Raw genomic sequence first — 22,563 nt, 5'->3', positions numbered from 1 at the left:
CATAAAGCTGCCTTGTGCAGCTGGTCATATAGGTCAGGGATTCTAATGTAGCAAATGATGGGATTGAGAGATCAGAGTCAGAGTCCATCCATTCCCTCTTCCTCAGGAAAGGCGCCAAGATGCCGTTCAAGAAAAGAGGCTCTACCTCAAGTCGGCTCAAAGGAATTCATGAGGGTCCCAAGTTTTAGCTTCTAGGCTTCTCATACTCATTCACCTTCCTGTTGGTGGGATGCCATGATTGTAGGGACTGTGTAGGAATGAAGTTTCAGCATTGGGGTACCAATCACCAAATACATCCTAAAAATACTCATCCACTTTTCAGTCCAAATACCAACCCAGGGCATCCCGCTGGTGGCAGCATATGGAGCAAAGCATCTTTCCCCTGATGTTCTTAGTAATGACTCCAGCATAAGGAGCCAAGAGAGCCTGGGAAAGTCAATGAGGAAATATCCAGGGCAAACGGAGTCTTCTGGCCTGATCTGATAAACATCACGAAGAGCTTTAATTCCCCCCCCCCCCAAAAAAAAACCCTGCTGGAAATAATAAATAAATCCAGCAAAATTGTAGAACACAAAGTCAACAAATAAAATGGGTTGTGTTTCCATACACTAGCAATGAACAATCTGAAAAAGAAATTAAAAAAGCAGTTCCACTTAAAATAGCATAAAAAATATTTAGGAATAAACTTTAAAAAGGAGGCAAAAAGATTGGTATCCTGAAAACTATAAAACATTGCTGGGGCATCTGGGTGGCTCAGTGGGTTAAGCCTCTGCCTTCAGCTCAGGTCATGATCTCAGGGTCCTGGGATCAGCCCCACATCGGGCTCTGCTCAGCAGGGAGCCTGCTTCCTCCTCTCCCTCTGCCTGCCTCTCTGCCTACTTGTGACCTCTCTCTGTGTCAAATAAATAAATAAAATCTTAAAAAAAAAACATTGCTGAAGGAAATTAAAGACACAAATAGATGGAAGACATCTTGTGTTCATGGATTGAAAGACAATATTGTTAGGTATCACTACTGCCCAAAGAAATCTACAGATTTAATGCAATTTCTATTAAAATCCCAATGGCATTTTTTGCAGAACTAGAGAAATCCATCCTAAAATTCATATCAAATCTCAAGAACCCATTGTCAAGACAATCTTGTAAAAGAAGAAAGTTGGAGATCTCACTCTCAGATTTCAAAACTTACTACAAAGCTACAGTAATCGAGCAGTGTGACAGTGGCAGAAAGACATGCAGAACAATGGAATAGAAGAGAGAGGCCAGAAATAAGCCCTCACATATGGTCAAATGATTTTTGACAAAAATTTCAGTCTTTTCAGAAAATGGTGTTGAGAAAAGTGGGTGCAAAATGACGATGTTGGACCCTTACGTTGCATCATATACAAAAATGAACAAAATGAGTCAAAGACCTAAGCATGAGTGCTAAAACTATAAAACTCTTAGAAGAAAAGAGGGAAAAAGCCTCATGACCTTGCATTTGGCAACGACTTCTTAAATGTGACACCAAACGCACAGCCAACAAAAGTAAACTGAACCTCATCAAAAACATTTTTAAAGATTTTATTTATTTATTTGACAGAGAAAGAGATCACAAGTAGGCAGAGAGGCAGGCAGAGAGAGAGGGAAGCAGACTCCCTGCTGAGCAGAGAGCCCGATGCGGGGCTCGATCCCAGGACCCTGAGACCATGGCCGGAGCCAAAGGCCGAGGCTTAGCCCACTGAGCCACCCAGGCGCCCCAGACTACATCAAAATTTCAAACTTCATGCATCAAAAGACAGACTCAGTGAAAAGACAACCTACAGAATGGGAGAAAATATTTGCAAATCATGTATCTGATAATATCCAAATAAAATCTGGTAATATCCAAAATGAAGAGTTCCTACAACGCGAACAAGAAAACAAATCATCCTGTTAAAAAGTAAGCAAAGGGCTTAAATAAACATTTCTCCAAAGAAGATATACAAATGGCCAGTAAACATATGCAAAGATGCTCAATATTACTAATCATTAAGGAAGTACAAATGAAAATCACAATGTAATATCACCTTACACTATAAGGATGACTGTTGAAGAAGGAGAAAAAGAAGGAAGAGGAGAGGAAGGAAGAGGAGGAGGAGGGGAAGATGGAAGAGGAGGAGGGGAAGAAGAAGAAGAAGGAGGAAAAAAAAGAATAAGAAGGAGAAGAAAATGTATAGAAGGAGGAGAAGATGGAAGAGGAGGGGAAGAAGAAAATAGCAAGTATTGGAAAGACTGTGGGGAAACTGAAACCTTTGTGCACTGCTGGTGGGAATGTAAAGCCACTGTGGAAAACAGTATGACAATTCCCTCCAAAATTAAAAATAGGATTATCATATGATCCAGCAATACGAGTTCTGGGTATTATAACCAAAAGAATTGAAAGCAGAGTCTCAAAGAGATACTTTTTTTTCAAAGAGATATTTGTAAACTTATGTTAACAGTAGCATTATCCACAACACTTAAAAGGTGGATGCCACCCAAATGTCTTTCAAACAATGAATGGATAAACAAAATGTGGTAAATACATACCATGGGATATTATTCAGCCTTTAAAAGGAAAATCTGACACAAGCTACAACATGGCTGAACCTTGAGGACATCATGCTAAGTGAAACCAGCCAATGACAAAAAGACAAATACTGTATGATTTCACTTATATGAGGTATCTAGAGAAGTCAAATTCATAGAAACAGAAAGTAGAATGATGGTTACCAGGGGCTGGAGGGGGAAAAGGCAGTTATTTAATGGGTACAGATTTTGAGCCTTGTAAGAGGAAGAAATTCTGGAGATGGTTTGCACAACAGTGTGAATATACTTAACACTACTGGACTGTACACTTAAAAATGGTAAAGGTGATAAGGTTTATGTCATGCCTATTTTACTATAATTTTTGAAAATGAAGGAGATCTTTAAGGAGGGCTGAAAACTAAGTACACAGACCAAGGAAGAACAGAGACTCTATTGTCCCTTCATTCTGATCCAGGAGAACCAGGAAGTTAAGGCAGAAAGGTAGACCAAGCCCTAGATTCCAAGTTCCTCCAGGAGAAAAGAATCCCAGCCTCCAGATTTCATTTTCCTTTTGCAGGCTGTATACCTGGACCCGAAGGGCTTGTGAGGATTAGCCATTGCCATGACCTAAAAGTGTTAACAATAATCTCTGGGTGATTTGCTCTGAGTCAAGCTGATGGGAAGCACCTCCCAGAGGTAGCGTTAATTTCAGGAAGTGAAACCTTAACTTGAGTAGTCTTAAGCAGTACTGTGAAACTTATCCAGTCAGGTCTTCCCTGGAAGAGTACTTCATAGAATTAAGTAAGTATAAGGATCAAAGACAAATAAGCGTGTCCACTGACTGGCAGAACGGTTGTATCCAAGATCCATACTTCATTAAGATCAGAGAATGTGTCCCAGTGTTAATGAAATTCTGAAAATTCTTGCTCAAAATTTAACTTTAACTCAAAGTTTAGTTGTTAAATCCTGAATGAAGTAGAATCCTGGATAAAATTACATAAGAAACATGACTCACCTAGTTCAATAATTATATATATTTATTATTCAAAATCTGGGCTGATATTTAAACAAAACCATATAAATTCAGTTAGAAATTACCTAAACCATTCATTATAGGATGGTGATGGGAGGGCTGATGTGGTAACAGATAACTTGTCTCTTCAGTAAAGCCAAACTTCAAGATTGAAAAAGAGATGCTTCACTTCAGAGACTGTTTTTAAAGTTTAAAAAAACTAAAGTGGAAAGAGTGCACGGGTTGATTACTTAGCTGATATCTGTACCTTAGGCATCCTGGGGAAAAAAAATCCTTGGTAAAAAAAAAAAAAATACTGCCTAGGTTGGAGAATAGAACGAGCAGAGCAGTCACTATTGTGATTTATGAATTTATTGATTTTATGTTATGAAATTTGAAAGAGAGGGAAAAATATACAGGAGTTTCTTTTTTTTCTTTTTTAAAGATTTTATTTATTTGTTTGGCAGAGAGAGAGACAGCGAGAGAGGGAACACAAGCAGGGGGAGTGGGAGAAGGAGAAGCAGGCTTTCCGCTGAGTAGGGAGCCTGATGTGGGGCTCGATCCCAGGGCCCTGAGATCATGATATGAGCCAAAGGCAGACGCTTAATGACTGAGCCACCCAGGCGCCCCCATACAGGAGTTTCAATGATTTTAAATATTTTGCCTTAGGACTAAAAATACTTTTCCTATTAGATTGGTGCCTACCATTAATCTTATTTTTTGTGCTTCCGTAGAAGGGATCATGAAAGTTAGGAAAAATCAACTGCAGCATCCATGCTGAACAGGAGGTAAAACAGACTTAATGACCAATGTCTGAAGGATTTGGGGGTCCCTGACCTCATAGAATTTGATTTGACATTTTGAAATACATGACCCTTGAATTTTCATCCAGACATTTTAATGTTTACATTCAAATAAATCCAGATGCTGAGGAGAAAAGTTTCTGGCACTATGTTCATTTTTGATGTAGAAATGGGTGCCTTTACTCTAATTAGGGTATCAGGTCGTTTGGACAGTTAGGTGCATTTTCCTTTTAAGAGTATCGCTCAATGCCACAGGATGTAAAATATAGGCATGGAGTATGAAGTACATAAACAGCATGGAACTTAGCTGCAGAAATTATGGGAACAAGCTGAGATCACGAAAAGGCTGCTATAGGGTGCCTGGGTGGCTCAGATAGTTAAGCGTATGCCTTTGGCTCAGGTCATGATCTCAGGGTTCTGGGATAGAGCCCCGCATCGAGCCCCACATTAGGCTCCCCGCCCTGTGGGAAGCCTGCTTTCCCTCTCCCACTCCTCCTGCTTGTGTTCCTGCTCTTGCTGTCTCCTTCTCTGTCAAATAAATAAGATCTTTAAAAAAAAAAAAAAAGCCTGCTATAACATAGTTCATGAAGACCTGGATGGACATCTAACACTCAGAGTATCATCAGGGCTGCAGAGGATGGCCATGGAAGAAGAGGACCCCAGCACCTTCTATCAGGCAGATTCTGTTGTGTTGCTACTATTACTGCATTGTAAGTATCGAATGTACAGGTGTTACCAGTAACTTCTAAAAGTGATACACATACAGTGTGTTTAAAACATAGGTTATTTCAACCACAAACTTCATGTCTATTGATTTAAAATAAGAGGAATACTACTCTGCTGCATTGGCATCAAAATTCAAGAAAGATAATGTAAAGTAGTTGTTTTCATTAAAAGCTCATGTGTGCACAATAGATTCCTCCTATATGCAGATGGGAAGAATGGAAGTCTCTGGGCCAAAGAAGCAAAACTGGTAAGTTTGGTTAAGTTCTGGCAGTGCTGGTCAACTTTTAAAAGTGGAATCATTTGCCAACATTTAATATAATTAAAATGTAAATTTTAATTAAATCATGACAGTCTCATCTATTTAAAGTTATCTACCTGGCTCCTGTAGCATTTGAGTTGGAAATCCCTGTTTTATTGAGGGAGGGGGATGGAAATCTAATAATCCCTTCCGGAAGGAAATGGTGGAATCTTGGAAGATTATACTGTTTGCCTTGATACCCTTTACATTACATCTGCATTGATACCAGTATTCTTTTTTTTTAATTTTTTAATTTTTTTATAAACATATAATGTAGATACCAGCATTCTTAAAAGATATAGAAATCATTGTTATTCAATTGTAAACTAAGGGATTTAATTTCAGGAATTAAAAAAACACATGCAAGCTCATAGGGATAAATATATTAGGACAGGTGTGACCATAACTCTGAAGGCTTATTGAATGGGATCACAGAGATAAGACTTGAATAGGGCAAGCTGTCCCACACTGATGTCAAACGTTACATTTCAAAAGCAAAATTCAGTACCATTTTAAAAAGCTGAGTTTCTAAAGCATTAGTTTGTTTTAAAATTCAGCAGGAAGCTGAATTCACTTAAGAAGAAATATATAACATTGAAGAAAAGGAACACATTTTGATTACTAACAAGATTATCCAACACAGATCAGTTGGTAGTTAAATACTGGTAAATTGTAAAGGCCCAACTGTTTTTGCAAGGCTTATTACATATGCCTCCTCTCTCCTGAAGATGTAGCAGGGAACATTTGGTGGCTCTGAGTGGGAGCAGGGAAGAATTGAGAGATCTGGTCATCTAAACCTGCAAGAAGGATTATTCATGGATGCCTTTGGAGTATATACTCATTAAGAGCCATCACTTGTCAAGAAATACCTGTACAAAACGTAACTACTAAAATTATGACTTGTACAGCCAGGCAGTCCTCTTTTCAGCTAGATTTGCTTTTCCTGCTCTCTTGAGCTGCTCTGAATCTGAACAGGCGTATATAAGTGGGTACAGAATCTGTCAACGACATGACACCTGAAAACTCTGTGCAAAAAGGGGAGGATAATAATAAAACTCTGGCTGATACCACTGCGTGGGGTCCAGATGATAAGGACACATGGACCAGGCCAAGCAGAAGCCTCATTGGAAGCATGCTTTGTAGAGCTGCCCTCTCCCCAACAAGATGTTTTGGACTCCAGACAGCAAGAGTGCCCCCAGCACTGGGAACTTAGTTCGTGAACCAGAGCCAGGTTGCATCATGTTCTGAACTCTGTGCATGCTATTCCCTTTGCCTAAGCACTTGCTCCCTCTCCCCTCCTTTCTCTATTTGACTACTACTTTTTCATCCTTGAGATCTCAGCTTGAATATTACTACCTCAGGAAGTCCACCTTGACCTTCCAGACTAAGATAGATGCCCCTTGTTATTGTGCCCACAGCCCCTCCAGGACTTGAAAAGCACTGATCACACTGAATAGTAACCTCTTATTTACTATCCCCTCATAGCTCCAGAGCTCAATGAGACCAGATGCCGGGTCACAGATGCTAACAGAGAGATCCTCACATCTCTATTCCTAATGTGGAGTAAGTTACTCAGAAGATGTTGGTTGGATGGTTGAATAAACTACAGGCTCAACTTGCCTGCTTCTTAGCTCATTCGGGTGCTCTAAGCTAGCCTCTGAGCTATGGAGTAGTTAATGTTTGTGGACAAGGCTTAGAAGAGGTCCAACAACGGCCAACAATGGCCTTGATGCCTAACAGAGCTTCCCAAAAGGCAGAAATTCTCGGGACAAGTGAACCAGAGGTTCCATAGGGAAGCTGGAACTTTTCAAAAACCTTTCTGGAAAGAATGAAGTGGGAAATGAATGTGTGAAGGGGAGGAGGAAACTTGGCACTATCTCTTCAAGGCAAAGTAGAAGTGGTAACACCTTGGCCTCAAATTGAGAATCAGAGACCAGAGGTCAGATAATCTAAAAGGATAAAGGAGGATTTCATAGAGGATTTAACTCCACAATGGACCCATGAAGCTACCAGAGCCCCTTGTAAGTGCAGACAGTAAGCATGAAGTCTGAGAAGATGTGCACAGTTAGTAGGCGTTAATAAAGGCCTGTCAGTTGGGTTCCGATCTCTCCCTGAGTGTGGGCAGCTCGTTCCACCTAACAGTGCCATGACTGATTTTGGGTAAGGCAGGGAGAGAGTCTTATCCAAGGGAGAGAGTCAGGAGACATCAGGGCTATAGGCAGATATCCTGGAATGATATAAGACCCAAGGGTGGGAAAGACACCACAGAACTGACACCAAAAGCTAGCATCACTTTTCCAGTGTGGAAACTGGCTAGAATGTAGCCAGTTGTCAAAAAGCACAGGCTTGGGACACCTGGGTGGCTCAGTTGGTTAAGCAGCTGCCTTCAGCTCAGGTCATGATCCCAGCGCCCTGGGATCGAGTCCCACATGGGGCTCCTTGCTCGTCAGGGAGCCTGCTTCTCCCTCTGCCTCTGCCTGCCATTCTGTCTGCCTGTGCTCGCTCTCTCTCCCTCTCTCTCTCTGACAAATAAATAAATAAAATCTTAAAAAAAAAAAAAAAAAAGCACAGGCTTTCTGCCCCTCCTGTTTTTAAGGAGCACTGGTTCCAGGAAACAGCACTACTAAAAAAAAAAAACAAAAAACAAAAAAAAAAACAAACAAAAAAAAACCTTCAAAGACTTGCCATGGTCCTCATTACAGAGTCAAATTCCTTCATATGACCTGCAAAGTCTGTCTTACCAGACCCATCTTTTACCAAAAGTAACCAGGCAATTGCAGTGAGGAAATGAGTGGTCCCAATCCAGAGTGGACTGGGTCCTCTCTGATCAGAAGAACATGAAAAAAAAAATTCCAGCCTGATTTTTCAAACAAATCTGGAAGTTACATCTGAAAAAACAGGAATGAAATCTCTCCAGGGCAAGGTGACAAGAGCCCCCCTTCCTTTATCTCCAGCATCTTCTCAGTCTCTTCCTGCTTCTTTGGAGTCTAGGAGCCCTGGGACCCCATCTCTCCTCAGACTGAGCTGGAAAGACTAAGCTGTTTCTGGTGCTGAGCAATTCTGAGACCCATCTTCCCTTCAACCAACCCAAGGGAGCTCTAGTAATAAACCATGGGTAGGACTGACTCGAGGAATAGGCCCACCGTCCCCTACATAGGTGATACCCTGAGGTTTGTCACGTAGAGAAGTTACCTCCTCGGCCCTCACTGGCAGCCGGCTTCACTTGGATCGGACGATTCATCTGAAAGACATTGGACCAACACACCCAGTCAGCATGACTGCCTGGTCCTGGCACCGGGCTTCTCCTCCCCTCGATGCATCAGGATCCAAGCCCTGGCCCCTTTGAACTCTGTACTCCACCACTCTCATGGTGGTCTATAGATTTTCTCCAAGATTCTTCCTTAAACTGGGAAATTCAGAAGGTAGGAAACCTGGATGGTGGGGTGATAGGAAGCTTGGTGGCAAGCCAGGATGAACCGTGGCGGCTAAAGAGATTCGGCTCTGGGCTGGGACGACTACGCGAGGCCTGTCCCTCTGGCTCCTAGACCTCCTTACAGGCTTTGGGTGAGGAGTTGGGTGGGAGGGTGGAATTGCTACTGAAGATTTGTGTTTTGTACTAAAATAGAATATAATTCTATATGTCATTTAGATTAAACAATCTGGGAATCAGACTTAGTGCTGCTTACCCCAACTCTGCCTTTTCATGGTTGTATGACTTCGAGTAAGCCACCCTCTCTCAGAGTCAGCGTGTTAAATGGGGGAAAACCTTCCCCAGCTTCTGTGTCGCCACAGTTTCTACACTCACCCCCTCAGTTCCGTCCCTGGGCCCCCCTTCCCTTGAGGATGCTGGCATTCTCCAGCGTACCATCCTTGGCCCTGTTCATCCCGTTGTTCCCATTCTTCCTGGATAGTCTCGCCCACACCCGCAGCTTCAGCTACCATCCCCGCAGGGCTGACTCAGAGCTCTGCATCCCCAGCCCACACCTCCCTCCTGAGCTTCAGACCCATGTACCCAGCTACTTGCTGGACAGTCCCGCTGGCATCTTCCACTCAACACACCCACACCAGAGCTTATCGTTTTGCCCCGACCTGATCCTTCCAGTCATCCAAGCTAGAAACCTGGGAAGCAACTTGACTCTTCCCTTTATCCCCTCCCCCACCAACCAGATTCACCTTCTAATTCAGGGGTTCCCTGATAAGGGTGGATAAGAATCACCTGGGAACCATACAAGACTCTCAAGTTGGGGGATTGTACAATTTTCAAAAGCTCCTAGGTGATTTCAACATACACTCCCACACATTCCCATCCCCCAACCACCCTGAGAGAATTCATGATTGAATCCCCATCTCACCTTCCTCTCATGGGTGTTGTGGGGATCACATGAGATAATGGGGACGCAAAAGGTCTTTGTAAACTGCCAAAAGCTGGGAGCGTAGGATGTGAGGAATTATTGTTGGGGGCAGACAGCTGAGTGCCGGGAGGAAAGAACAGCGGCCTTCCTGTTCATGGAGGAAGGGGTACTGATGCCCATCTGGCCTGAGAAGGTGATGATCTGACCCCCTCCCTTCAGGAAATGCACTGTTTCTGCACCAATCAGGGCCATTCCATCCTCTACCAATGTGCTCGTTGCCGAGACAACAGGCAGCTTCCTGTTACCATAGCCACAAGTGCTACCCAGTAACCATGGTAACGCCCTGGCAGTCACAGTTGAGCAATTTCCTTTGGATCAAATCTGGGGGTGGGGGACTGGGGAGGGCTTATTTAAAAAAAAAAAAAAAGGAAAGGAAAGGAAAACAGGCCAGGCCTGAACCAGCGCAATCCCCCTCCCACCCAGGGCTCAGGTTCTTATACGCTCTGACACACCCACCCGCTGGCAGTGGAGCCCCTGCAGTGTACCAGGTTGTGGGTGGGGGCCGAGACACCGACAGGACTCAGGCTGCAGTCTAGAGGGGATGACAGATCAATCCAAGCAGATCAGGGCGAGCTGGACAGGTCTGGATTGGCTGGGACCAGGGACCAGGAGGAACGGGAACCGTCCCTGGGCATGGCCACCTGTGATTGTGGAGGAGAGACCAAGAGACAGAGCCATGGAGAGCAGAGAAACAAGGAGAGATGAAGAGACATAAGAAGACAGAAATTATGAGAGAAAGAGACACACCCAGAAAGGGGCAAGGAAAGAGAGAAATACTGGTGGATATGGGAAGGAAACGAAGGGATAAGGGGTCAGGAAGGAACACAGGAAAGGCAGGGAGGAGTATGGCAGGGAAGAAGGAAAAAGGGCTAGAAGCCTGGGGTGGGGCGCAGTGAGGGTGAGCAAGACCATCATTATTTTATTAGTTCTTAAATAGATCCTGAGAATTTCTCTCTGGAACCTAGAGTGACAAGCACATGTGACAGCAGTGGTTTCCATGGCAGCTGCCTCCCTGGCTGGGTTTCTGGAGAGATGGATCTCATCAGTGCTCTGGGGGACACCCCGTTCCCCCTCCACCCTCCCCAACTCTTGAATGGACAGTGGGCATTAGGTGATATAATACCTGTTCATAGACCTGGCAGAGTCCAAGCCTCAGAGTCTGGCACCTAAGCTTATCACCGTTTGGGCATGCTGCCAGCATTTCCTGAACTCTGTGAAGAGCCCCACCTGGGCCCTTCATGGAAGACAACAATGACCCTTGAGACCCTGTCCTCGATGACTTATGGAGGGGAAGATAATGCCATCATTTCATAAGAGCCCACTATGTACCAGGCCCTTTCTGGGACACCATAATACATTGTCTCTAAATTCTTTCCAACTGCTCTGCAAGGTAATACCATTGTCCCCATAGAATAGATGGGAAGTCTGAGGCTGAGGGAGGATAAATCACTTGTGCAAGTCACAGGATGGGTAAGTGGTTGAGCTGGGATTTGTCTCTAAGTCTGTCTGATGCTGAAGTCCATGTTTTTGCATTGTGCTGCTCAACTCCATTCTTAAGACATGAACACAAGGAATGAGGCATAGAGTGACCAGGGCCTTAGGAGCAGTGCAAGGTAGAATGCTGTAGGAGAGGCTGACTCCAACTGGAGAGGTCGATACAGGGAAAACTTCACAGGGGAGGCAAAGTTTGACCTGGACTTTGCAAACTGGGGTCAATGAGCCATGTGGAGATAATGGGAGAGATAAAGCTGGAGGCTTAGCACTCCAGATGGCTGGGGGATAGAAAGGAAGCTGCAAGTCTGAAGGAGCAAGGATTCAGGTAGCCAGGGTAGAGCAAATTGCTTCTGAGTCATATGGATGTGGATTTAAATTGTGGCTCCATCAGTGGCAACTTCTCTAAGGTCTCTGAGCCTCAGTATGCACATTAGTAAAAGGGAGAATTATGATCCTACCATGCAGTGTTGTATTTGCTTGTTTGTTTTTAATGGAAGGGTATGAAACTAAAAGGTAGCCAGTGACCATGGTGGGAGGGATTGTGAAAACCACAATAAGGAATTTTGGCTTTGTTGTATTTCCAAGGCAGTAGGGATCCAGGGAAGGATATTAAATGGGGAAAGATCCCATCAGCTGTCACTGTGCAGAAAAAAAGATCGGAAAGGGAAAAATTAGAGGTGGGAAGATCAATGATACAGGTAAGGGGTGAGGGTGACCTGGACTGGGGCAGAAGGAAATGGACAGATTCAAGAGATGTTTAGAATGAATTAACTGGACTAAAGTTCTACTGGAACTGAGGGAGAGAAGGGAGTATTGGCTGACCTTTAGGTTTGTGGCTTAGGTGTTGAGGAATTTGGCAGTTTGGGAGTTTGGAGATGCAGGGGAAGTCCCAGAGGAGGAGCCCAAGAGGATGAGGACAGAGTTGGGGAGAGTGGTTCTTCTTTGGTCCCCACTGGGAAGTGGTTAGGGAGCACATCTGGGATTTAGGTACACTCTGTATGACTGGAGAAAAAAGAGAGCTGTCTGCATGAACTGCCTAAGCAACCCTACCCTGCCTCGTTCTTGCCACAGCCAGCAGAGGGATGTGGAAGTAGGGTGAGGCAATCCCAGTTCCCATTTGAATAAGGGGAATTGCATCCTAGGCCAAGAATTTGTCCTGGGACCTCAGGTGAGCTCCTGCCCTTGGCTGAGTACCTATTCACTTGAAAGTTTCCCAGATAGAGTCCAGGCCCACGTCTGCTTCAGGGCCCAGACCTGGTGGGGAAATCAAGGGAGAGGATGTCAGAAAGCACAGAGAAGAACCTATTCCAGGCAATGGAGTGGGAAAGTTTGGAGGCAGTGCAGTCATACATGAGACCCTGGTACTTTGGCCCCCATGAGTAGAAGGGAAGGCAAGGCCCTACCCCTTTTTCCTGCTTGATTTGCCTAAAATTCCTGCTTTGGGGTCAGACTTGAGTCCATCAAGACACTTCTGTGTCTTACACTGAGCACCTGTGCCCTCAACCACCACATGGGAAGAGTATTTATCAGAATTACTGGTATGTGCAAGAGAGGTGTCATGGATTCAGGGAAGAGAGAGGCAGAGAAAAAACAAACTTCACCATTTTCAGCTCTTTGTTCTACCTACCCCCTCTTCTAATCCAATCCACTGCCAAGTCCCACTAGTTCTAGAATCTATATGGATATCCTAAATAGCTCTCAAGGCTATCCTCTCTTCCCCATTCCTGCCCTATCCCCAGCGCTAGGCCAGCATACTCATTCAGCTGTATTCAAGCAACAGTGTCCTAATGGATCATCTGCTTCCAGTGTTCTTTCCTCTCTAACCCAACTATCATACTATAGCTGAAGTGAGCTTTTAAAACCAGTCCCTCACTCTTCCTTGATTAAAATCCACCTATGGGGGTGCCTGGGTGGTTCAGTGGGTTATAGCCTCTGCCTTCAGCTCAGGTCATGATCGGGATCAAGCCCCACATCGGGCCCTCTGCTCAGCGGGGAGCCTGCTTCCTCCTCTCTCTCTCTCTCTGCCTGCTTCTCCCTCAACTTGAGAGCTCTGTCTGTCAAATAGATAAATAAAATCTTAAAAAAAAAAATCAAATCCACCTATGGTTCCCTATTGCAAACCTCCCGATAAAGCCCAAGATCCTAAGACTGGCAGTCCAAACTTGTGAGTTTTGCCTCCCTTGCTGCCCCAGAGACACAATACTCTTCATTCACATAGAACCTTGGCTGTCTTCACTGGATATCTTCCCTGCCAGTCCTCACACTGTATCCAGAATTCCCAAAGTCGTCTTATCTTTCAGCTTTCTAGACCCTCAGATGTGATGAAATATGATCATATTTGGGATCAGGTAGCATTCCCTCTGTGAAGCATCTCCTCTCTCTCCACTCCTGATGCTTCTTTTATGTGCCCAGGTGTAAACTGCCCTGAGATGCAGTGAGTTATTTCTGGGCTGGAAAAAGCTTCTTGAGGGCAAAGTTCCGATTTGCTCACTAGGCAGCTGCTAGCACATACAGTGCCTTGTGTGAGTTACAAAAAAGGCACTCCCCCAACTCTGTGGATGAATTTGAAAAAAAATGTGCCTCTTCCTTTGGGCTGACACAGCCTTGTGATAATGTGCATGGCTTGGTCAGGAGAGCATGGGTGAATTTTAGCTCCCACTTGCCCTTTCCGCACAAGCTGTTTTGTGCAGGGCACAACCTGCAAAAGCAAATGCACTCAGTTGTCTGTCTCCTTCACAGCGTTCGAAGGGATGAATACCCAACGGAAAGGAAGTCATGAGCAGGGAGAGAGACAAGGGCGGGGGGCACCTTCTAGGCTAGGGTTGGGCCCACCTTCTTTAGGTGGATTCTGCAGCCTAAAATGAGGCTGCAAGACATAGCTTCAGCTTTACGAAGAAGAAGCTACAGAAGATGGGACAGAGCACTGAGGTTTAAAGGAAGTCCTGAGTGGGGAGTCAAGTTTTGATAGGTAACAGAAATTAGCAGGGGCATGCGAAGGGGAGCAAAAGGGAGATCCCAGTCCAGTAGATACTGTGAAAATTTCCCCAGAGGTTCAGGCTTTCTCTTTGGGGAGCCCCAACCTTTACGGCTCCCAGGGTGACAGTCCTGCCTGTCTCTAGTAGGAGCCCAGATTAAAGTCTTCCCCTGCTTCTCCAGCAGATGGCAGCTGTGCCCAGGACCCAGTGCCTACAGAGAGCTGGACACCCTCCTCCCTTCATGCTGGTGGGCCTGAGGCCAGGTGACTAAAGCTGCTGCTGCCCCTGGCAGGCCCAGAAGAAAGATTGATGGCATGGACATTGCTTGGGCTGGCCAACAGAGCCATCGATTTTCATTTAGGAGAATAATTAAATATTAATTTTCACTTTGTTAAGCTGGAGAGGATGAATAAAGCCAATCCTGGCAGTGCAAAGGCAGGCCATGTTGGAAGCCTGCGGATGAAATGGTGGGAGAGGGCAGATGAACCCAGTCATCATCCCCTTCAGAACTTTAGACCTGTCTGCCACCAGCTTGGCCCAGGTAATAGTGTAGTAGTTAAGTGAATGAGTTCTGGAGCCAGACTACCTGCATCTTCCCAGGTCTTCCTACTAGTAGCTTCATAACCTTGGGTAAGTCACTTGTTTCCTTTAACTGAGTTTCCTTGTTAGAGGATTAAATGACTTTGAACGTGCAAAATGCTAGGAACACTGTCTGGAATCAACAAATGTTAGTTATTATTTTTTCTCTTTTCTCCTTCAGAAATTATTCTGTTAGTCCAGAGCCTCACAGCTCTTATATCAGGTGCCCTCAGCCTCATTCAGTCCTCTCTTTGTGGAGCCGTGTGGCTGGTTGAAGAGGATTTTTTGCTTTTGCTTTTGTTTTTTAATTCCAAAGTTCATCTTAATTTTTTCAGTGCTCCCATTTGCTTTCAAGATAAAGTCCAAGTCCCTCTTCCTGGCATCCAAAGTTTCCTCTTCCACCACTGCCCTCTGGTGGATCTTCTCTCTGGCCTGGCCCATGCTCACACAGGCCCTCCTCCACACTCCCAACCCCATTTCACACCCATCTTGTTCCTTCTGTCTCTGCACCTTTACTATGCTGTTTCCCACATGGAATGTTACAGTTTGTCTCAGTGACTTTCAATTTTAGCAGCAGAAGTCATTTGCTCCCATGGCTGGATGAGTAATAACTTCTACTACTACCCCTACAAACACTGCTGTTACTATTACTACTACCATCAACACTACCTAACCCATATTGAGTGCTTGTTGTCTACAGAGAACTATGCTAAGTACTTTATGTGAGTTAGTTCACTTAATTATTATGACTATTCTATGAATTTGTTTTTACATATGAGGATGCTTAGGCTTCAAAGTAAAGACGTAAACGTGCCCAAGGTCATACACCGAGTTAGTGAGTGGTAGGGCCTGGATCCATACCCAGGTCTGTCTGACTCCAGAGCCTACACACAGAGACTTGGTGAGGATAATATGTTGGTGTTACTTAATGCTGAGTCTTCAAGAGTGAGGCTCGGGGTGCCTGGGTGGCTCAGTGGATTAAGCTGCTGCCTTTGGCTCAGGTCATGATCTCAGGGTCCTGGGATCGAGCTCCACATCGGGCTCTCTGCTCAGCAGGGAGACTGCTTCCTCCTCTCTCTCTCTGCCTGCCTCTCTGCCTACTTGTGATCTCTCTCTCTGTCAAATAAATAAATAAAATCTTAAAAAAAAAAGAGTGAGGCTCAAGTTGCTTCAGTTACTGGGATTAGTCTTATGAACTGACGGTCCACTAACAGCTTGATCAGCTCTAGGCAAACCTTGTACCATTGCTAGACAGCTTTGATTCAGAAAAGTGATTTCTTTATACTGAGCTGAAATTAGTGTCTGTTCTTTATACCCACTGATCCTGATCCTGCCCTTTAGAACCACCCACAGCAAACCAAATCCTCTTAATAATCTGAAGGTGGTTGCCCCAACCTCAACAGTAATATTTATTGAGATCTTACTCTGTGCCAGGTACTTGCTAAGCCTCAGTTAATCCTCATGATAGCCCAGTGAGTTAAGTGTTAGTATAACCCAGTCCTTACAGACGCAGAAATCGAAGCTCATGAGTCTAAATAATGTATCTGGAGACACAGAACTTAAATGACAAATCTGGGATTCAAATCTAGGTCTGCGAGACTCAAAAAGTAGTATTCTTAATCATTATGTTGTGATGCCTCCCTGTTAAAGCCCCCATTAAAGCCTATCTTCTCCAGCTAAATATCTCCAATTTCTTCAAATCATCATTCATGACATAGTTTATGTCCCCATCCCATCCTGGTCTCTTTCTGATAGGCTAATGGTCCTCTTAAGTCTGAAGCTTAGAACTGGAAATAGTCCCAGCCTTGGCCTGCCCAGGGCATTGGAATGGTGTTTTTGTTGTAGATCCATCACTCCTTTGACAAGAGAAAATGAGGTTCTGTTGTATGATTTGTTTTTGGTGAACCCACACTAGTTCTTAACAATCACCATTCTCTTCCTGCCACATGGTCTGTAGGTCCCACTTTGCTTTTTGTCCAGTGATTAGCCATTAGCTAATGCCATATGAGGTGCCATTGATATATAATGGCTTAACTGCGCACATATAACCGGGTCCTCTTAGCTTTAACCAAGTGTTTGGGGGAAAAGAAGGAAAGCAATCTTGGTGAGTCAAGGCACTCAAAAAAACATTACAGGAAGAGGACAAAGGGAAGTGCTATAAAGGACCCTAGAACTGGGAAAAAGTAGGATACCAGCCCAGCAGAGTCTCTACCCCATGTATCTGCATATATTCTCACACCAGGGACAAATGACACATTAAGCCATGACTTTAGCCAAGACTGGCAAATTCTAGCATAGCGCACAACACTTGTGCCACTCTGAAAAGGTAAGGTGGAATATTTGGCCCAAGTGTTAAGCTCATTTCTTTGAGCCAGAAGACTAAATATACCAAAGAACCTATAGCTGTTTGGGGCACGGGTAAGCTAACGTCTAGAAAGGTGACTCTGCTTCTAGTTCCTGGTCCCAGCCCAGCCCCTACATGCTACTTTGGCATGCACATAGGGCATGTCCCCAGCCTGAGGTGATCCCCACCCCCCAACCCTGGTGGACTTACCCCTGGCAGGGTCTTCTGCTCGTGCAGTGCACTCTGGGCCTTGAGAGCAGAGTCCCGGGCGCAGTAGGTGAGGAAGGCACAGCCTGGAGAGGAAGAGGCTGGCTCAGGGGGTTTCCTGAAACCCCCAAATACTCTTCGTGGAAAGATCCCATTAAGTGACAAACTTAAGGCCACTCTCCTTTCACAAGGCACTGCTCTGAGAAGCCTTCTCTGCCTCCCGCCTTCTCTGAATGGAGGGCCTTCATGTATCTGAGTCCCAGACTCTGGCTCCCTCTCATTTGCTCCTGGCTTCTTGCCTAGGGAACATGTGTACCCACATCCAGCCACATGCTCATACAATCCCACATCTCCCCTCCCCACTCCAGCCATAACTCCGGTTGGGGTTAAACCTCCCTAAGCGGCTTTTCCTTCAGCTTTAACCCCAGCCTCTCCCTTCCTTTTCGTATTTATACTCACAGAGTCTCCCAGAATCAGCCTCAATTCCTTCCCAACTAAGTTTCAGATGGGAGGAGGCAAAAGGTGGAGGAGGGTTGGGAGTCAAACCCAAGATATCCCAACTTCTTCTTAATGCCTCCCTCCTCCAAGTTTGAAGCTGAGGAATGGGTTAATTTGAGGCTTGCAAGATGGGGCTGATTTAAGGACTTTCTGCAGAGAGGAACTTTCAGGGACCTCCAATCCTATAGAAGAAGCTTGATCTGTCAGCTCTCCCAGTACTTCAAGATAGGGCCTGTTAAAGGGTTATTGTGCCCCAAATCTTACTTCTCTGAAAGAACCAGTAGTTATGGGACAGAGACTGGGTTGAGTCTAAGGATCAGTCCTACTCCCCTTTAGGTTCAGCCTCAGAAACTGTAGCCTGCTAGGAAGCACTGAGGCAGGGATCTTTTCCTTTCCAGTAGTCACTGAGCATTCACGCATTCAAAAAATATTTGTTGAGTACGACTTGTTATGGTGGGGCATTATAACAGGCTTGGGGATGAAGTGGTAACAAGGCAGACACATTCCCTATTCTCATGGGGATCATGTAAAGAATCATGAGAGGAATGTAATTTGAGTCCAAATGGTTGAGGAATGCTTCAAAGAACACACTGAATCCTCAATAACAAACAGGGCTTAACAAGGTGACAAGAAGGGTGGTGATTATTTCAGGCTGAGGATATAGCACGTATGAAGACTGAGGCAAGAATCTGGTGTCTTGGGGAAATGGATGGAAGACTAGTATGGTTGGAGATTGGTGAAAGGAGGCAGAGTGGATGGTGAGGTGTGTAGGGATCAGGTCATCTATAACCTTGTAGGCCTCAGTCTGGATTTTGAACTTTTCTCTAAGAGCAATGAAGAGCCACTGAAGGATTTGAAGTGGGGATCTGACATGATAAGATCTATGTTTTCAAAAAGAGCCTTCTGAGTTTAGGAAGGAGAAAGACTGAAGGAAGAGAAGGTGGATGTGAGAAGCCATTAGGAGCTTCATGAAGTTTTCCACTTAGACCTCAGCAGACTAGGAAGGCAAATGGGAACATTTTCTCTGTGTCTTCTATGTGGCTGCGCCCTTAAGGTGGGTGACTATCAGCTATTCGTTTAATTAAAGAGACCTTAGAGAACACCTGAGACAAACTCTTACTGTATCGATAGGGAAACTGAACCCAGAGAGTGTGTCAGTGGCAGAATAGGGTTTCGAATCTCCTCTTAGGCTGACGTTGTTTTCAAAGCACTGTGGCTGCCTCCCTCAGTACCCAGTCATCAGAAGGAAAATGAGTCACTCTGGCTTTTGGATGTCGCTGTTGCTGGGGAGAAAGAAGGGAAGATGTTGACTTGGAGACCCTCCCCAATCATCCTGCAAGGCAACCCTGCCTTGGAGAACTTCGGGTTGGTTTGGGGATATATACTAAACACCTGATTTTGCTTACATCTCTGCTCCATCTTCCGCCACTCAGCCATATCAGCTGACGTCAGAACTGGGCAGGGCCGGGGCCTGTCTGAAAGGCTCAGGGGCCCAACTGCTGCCCAAAGGAGCCCCATGTGGACTACCTGGGATAGGGGGTGGAAAAAAGAGGGATGAAAAGACAGAGAAGCATGACTTGAGGGAGAGACACACGAAAATAAGAAACAGGAAGAATTAGAGCTAAATGGAGAGGGAGAAAAAGGATGAGGGAACAATTCAGAGACTCTGATGGTATTTGAATGAGAAGAGTGATAATTAAAGGTATCTTATACACTTCCCTTATTGTACAGATGGCCCAGAAAGATTAGCTTGTGCTTACATACTGAAATAAATGTCTAGAAAATAAGAAGATGAATTGCTATGGATGGGTGGACAGCCAGGCAGTTGACAGCATTAGAAGGAATCTGGGTGGCATAGTCTTATTCTTTCATGCCCCTTTTAATGTAACCCCACCCCAAAGTGTCAAAGACACATTGTTACCTCGCTGGTCCCAGATCTTCTGTGGGCATTTTTGTGAAGACCCTGTGTAAGTGTGCCTAGGGACGTTCCAAAACCTCCCAGTTGAAAAGAGGTGGCAGCCTCATTCCAGCTCTCAGCCCTTAGGAAAGTATCTTTAGCTGGTATCCAGGGCCCACCACTTTTCTCCTAGGAAAATCATGGAGGATAGTTGGTGACCCTTCCCCCTCAAATCCTGAAACTGAAGTGTGGTGAACGTGGAGAGAGGTAGAAGTGTTTCTCCTCAAATAATTTCCTTCCCCTGCCCCTGTATGACATGTGACTCCAGCTCTCTTACTCCAGCCCAGCCTGGACAGACTTTTCTGCATGTAAACAAGCCTCCTCCCTCTCTCTACAGGAAGAAAGGGGTGTGGCTGGACAGGACTCTGGTGCCTGTCTCTCTAGCAAGGGCAGGGGGGGGAAAAATCCCTTCTGCCTCTTCAACCTGACCCACCCTGAAGCTCTGGTCCACAGGCTTTGCTCCAGGACCAGCCTGTGAAAGAGGGAGAGCAGGAGGCTATAAAGAGGATTGGGGAGGGGTAAAGATGAGGCACCTAGTGGGGAGATTAGAGGATAAAAGAGGGGTGGGTTCAGCTGACAGGAAACATGAGACAAGGGGGCACAAGGTGGTAGATTTTCCCAGCTGAGGTCAGGGTTCTGGAATCAAGTCGGAAGAGGCAGAGTATTGGCATTCTGGCAGGGGGGTGGAGAGATTGGGTTATTGTGCAACATAAGGGTGGAATTTGGAGCTGAGAGCCTCCTTGAGGGGAATTGGATTTTGTGAGTTAACCAGGCCTGGATTCTGAAGAAGGAAGGACCTTGGGTTTGGGGAGGGGCCGGGGAGCAATCTGCCTCAAAGGAAGGCTCTGTGGGGGTTGGCTGAGCTTAGAGGCCAGAATGAGGGGTACAAGTCCAGATATATGTGCAGGCGGTTAGGCCTGAGTGGGGTGGTACCAGATTGGGGGAGGAGGCCAGAAATGATTGGGTCCAGGGTTTGAGAGATTGAGGATATCAAAGGTCAAATAACTTTCCGAATTCCAGGATTTGGAATGTCTGATGAGAGGGGTGGAGAAAGGTCCAACTGAAAGGTCGGGACTGTTGGGATGTGAGAGGTGAAAGGTAGGGAGTTAGAGGTTAGAGTGGAGAACATGTCAGGGGATCAGAATGATGATCAGTGGGAGGATATCAGAAAGAAAATTCCAGGTTGGGGGTTCTGTGATCTGGAGAGGAGACTGGGCTGAAGTGGGACTGGTATTGGATTGGTGTTGGACTGACTCTAGGTAGATCTAAGGTTAGGGCTGCGGTTGAGGCTGGGGTTTGGGTCGGGCCCACTCTAATCGGATTGGGGCAGGGCTGGGCTGGGCTGGGCTGGGCTGGGCTGACCCCGCGCACCTTTGTGGAGGCCGGTGAGCCGGTCCTTCAGCACCGTCAGCTCGTAGATGCGGCCGAATTCCTCGAACAGCGGCTTGAGGTCCTGCTCGTCCAAGCCCCGCGGGATCTGCCCCACGAAGAGCTTGATGGCGTCGTGGTCCTTCATGGGCACGGCAGGACCGGGGTTTAGCCCGCTCATGCCGACGCCGCTGTCCGCGGTGCTGAAACCTAGGCGCGGGCCGGGGCCGGCGGGCGGCGCAGACCCTCCGGGCGCCGCGGCCATATCCCCGCCCGGTCCGCCCTCCCGCCGGTCCCACTAGTCCCGCCTGTCCCGCCGTCCCCTCCCTGGACCGGTGATGAGGGCCAGGGGGGAGGGGGCGGGGTCCGGGCGGCGGGGGCGGGGGGCTGCACAGGGGGCGGGGTCCGGGTGGAGGGGCGTAGAGGGGGTGGGGCGGGCTGGAAAGGGGCGGGGCAGGGGGCGGGGCAGGACGGGGCAGAGGCGGCGGGACGCTGGGGTCTGGGTTGAGGTCCCCGCGCGGCGCTATCCGGGCTCCCGCCCGAGCTCTCCCGGAGCCGAGCCCCGAGCCCCAGCCCCCGTGCTTAGTGACGTCAGGCAGCCTGCTGCCGAGTCTACGCAAATGATTTGCATAATGAGGAAGCAGCGACCAATCAGAGCTGGAGTTGACCAGGCTCGGCTGGGGGCGGGAGGGGCGGCTGGGCTCACGCGCTCCTGTTCGCCATGGCAACTGGACCCTTGGACGCCCTGTGTGTGTCGAGAGTGTGCGGGCGTGGCTGTGGATCGCGCGTGTGCGCCTTGGACCGCGTGAGGGGAAGTAGCTTCGTCATGCGTGGTGATGTCTGCGGGAGTTGGAGTTAGCCCCCTCCTCACACAGAGGCACACACGTAGCCACACACACTTCCAATCACTGGAGCGTTTCCTGCGGGGGTGGATGGGGATTCCTCTTTTTCATTCCCACTACCAAAGCCAGTTCCTCGGAGCCGATCCCACCCCGCCCCATCACACATCTCTCTTCGGTGCCTTCACTTCCTTAGCCACGCGCCTCAAGCACGTTCGTCTCCCCTGCATCCCCCAAAATAAAAGTTAAAACAAATTCTTAATGAGAGAAAAAAAGAATAAAACAAAACAAAACTCCAAAACATTCCTTGGACACGGATTCCTCCTCAGGAGAGTGAGGGAACTTATATTAGCCATATTTGCTCAGTTGCCTCGTTCATTCCAATTCCGTAAGCTCAGAAATGTTATCATCCTTTTCTAGAGAAGGGAGCTGTGGCTCTGAGAGTTAAGGAGGACAGGACCGCCTCTAACAACCGCTGAGCACAGGGTAAGAGAAGAAAGAAAATACACAGGGACGCCTGGGT

General features: G+C 46.4%; 1 protein-coding gene across 3 annotated transcripts in view; it reads right to left on the bottom strand.

The window, feature by feature from the left end:
* LOC111153173 (CUGBP Elav-like family member 6) overlaps positions 1–21,466 on the bottom strand; it is a 30,632-nt gene extending 9,166 nt beyond the window's left edge. For 2 of the 3 annotated variants that reach the window (XM_022512001.1, XM_022512002.1), the window contains exons 1-3: positions 21,205–21,466; positions 17,382–17,464; positions 8,560–8,608 (exon numbers count right to left, since the gene is read on the bottom strand). In XM_022512001.1, the coding sequence (XP_022367709.1) occupies positions 8,560–8,608; positions 17,382–17,464; positions 21,205–21,466 (394 nt within the window). The remainder of the gene's footprint in view (positions 1–8,559; positions 8,609–17,381; positions 17,465–21,204) is intronic. The other variant, XM_022512003.1, reaches the window with a different exon arrangement.
* Between the last annotated feature and the right edge of the window lie 1,097 nt (positions 21,467–22,563).

This window comes from Enhydra lutris, unplaced genomic scaffold (assembly GCF_002288905.1).
Source record: "Enhydra lutris kenyoni isolate GAN:26980312 unplaced genomic scaffold, ASM228890v2 scaffoldscaffold31, whole genome shotgun sequence".
Classification (NCBI taxonomy): domain Eukaryota; kingdom Metazoa; phylum Chordata; class Mammalia; order Carnivora; family Mustelidae; genus Enhydra; species Enhydra lutris.
The sequence above is the reverse complement of the archived record's forward strand: the minus strand, read 5'-3'. Positions and strand labels throughout refer to the sequence as shown.